The sequence below is a fragment of the Penaeus monodon genome, chromosome 24, assembly GCF_015228065.2.
Source record: "Penaeus monodon isolate SGIC_2016 chromosome 24, NSTDA_Pmon_1, whole genome shotgun sequence".
In the NCBI taxonomy this organism is placed as follows: Eukaryota; Metazoa; Arthropoda; class Malacostraca; order Decapoda; family Penaeidae; genus Penaeus; species Penaeus monodon.
The window spans coordinates 26309735-26310575 of NC_051409.1; the positions used below are offsets into that span (position 1 = coordinate 26309735).

Here is an 841-nt window from a genome sequence, read left to right on the forward strand (position 1 = left end):
AATCCTTGTAGATTTTGCAAGCGCGCGTGTGTATGGTGCATTGTATCTTGTACAACATAGGTAAATTTGTGGTTCAAATCTTGTAGTCTGAGTGTACACATTTTTTAGGTTTTACTTCGTGTGTAAAAGTTGTCTACAATATATTTATATCGCATGTATTACCATTGTGAATTGACCTTTACCAAGAAGGAACATCAAAAACCCAAGAACTCAGAGAAGATTAACCACACAATAAGAACGTATATAGTGTGTTATCCTACGATTATACTAACAAGGTGGAGTGTATACCTGCAGACCCATACCCAGTAAGTCATACCCAGTAAGTCCATACCAAATAACCCATACCTACAGACCCATATGACCCAAAGCCAGTAACCTGCACCCAATGTCCATACCTATTAACCCGTACCCAGTAACCCGTATCCAATTACTCATACTGACCCATATGATCCAAAGCCAGTAAACCATACCCAATGATCCATACCCATTAACCCGTATCCAGTAGCCCATACCTAGTAACTCATACCCATTAACCCCTGCACAGTGACCCATACCTAGTAACTCATACCCATTAACCCGGACCCAGTTACCCATCCCCATTAACCCTACACAAACGCCCTTCCTCCTTCAGGCAGCGACGGTCGTGGGCATCGTCGTGGGTCTAGTGGCGAGCACGTGTCGCCGCTGGTCCAGCTGGGATCTCTCCGTGGCCGAGCTGTGGGCGTCCCGGTTCCTGCTGGCCCTCCTGGTAACCCTTCGGCCGTGATCTGATCGGACGCAGCACCGTGGTTCCTTTAGGGGTCGAATCGGGGGGGGCAAGCTGGGGGACGGGGAATGGGGT

The 841-nt window shown here is 48.0% G+C and overlaps 1 protein-coding gene across 1 annotated transcript in view; it reads left to right on the top strand.

Moving 5' to 3' along the window:
• LOC119588689 (major facilitator superfamily domain-containing protein 12-like) overlaps positions 1 to 841 on the top strand; it is a 36240-nt gene that overhangs the window by 32188 nt on the left and 3211 nt on the right. The window contains 2 exon segments of the mRNA XM_037937325.1: positions 632 to 750; positions 752 to 785. Coding sequence (XP_037793253.1) covers positions 632 to 750; positions 752 to 785 — 153 coding nt within the window.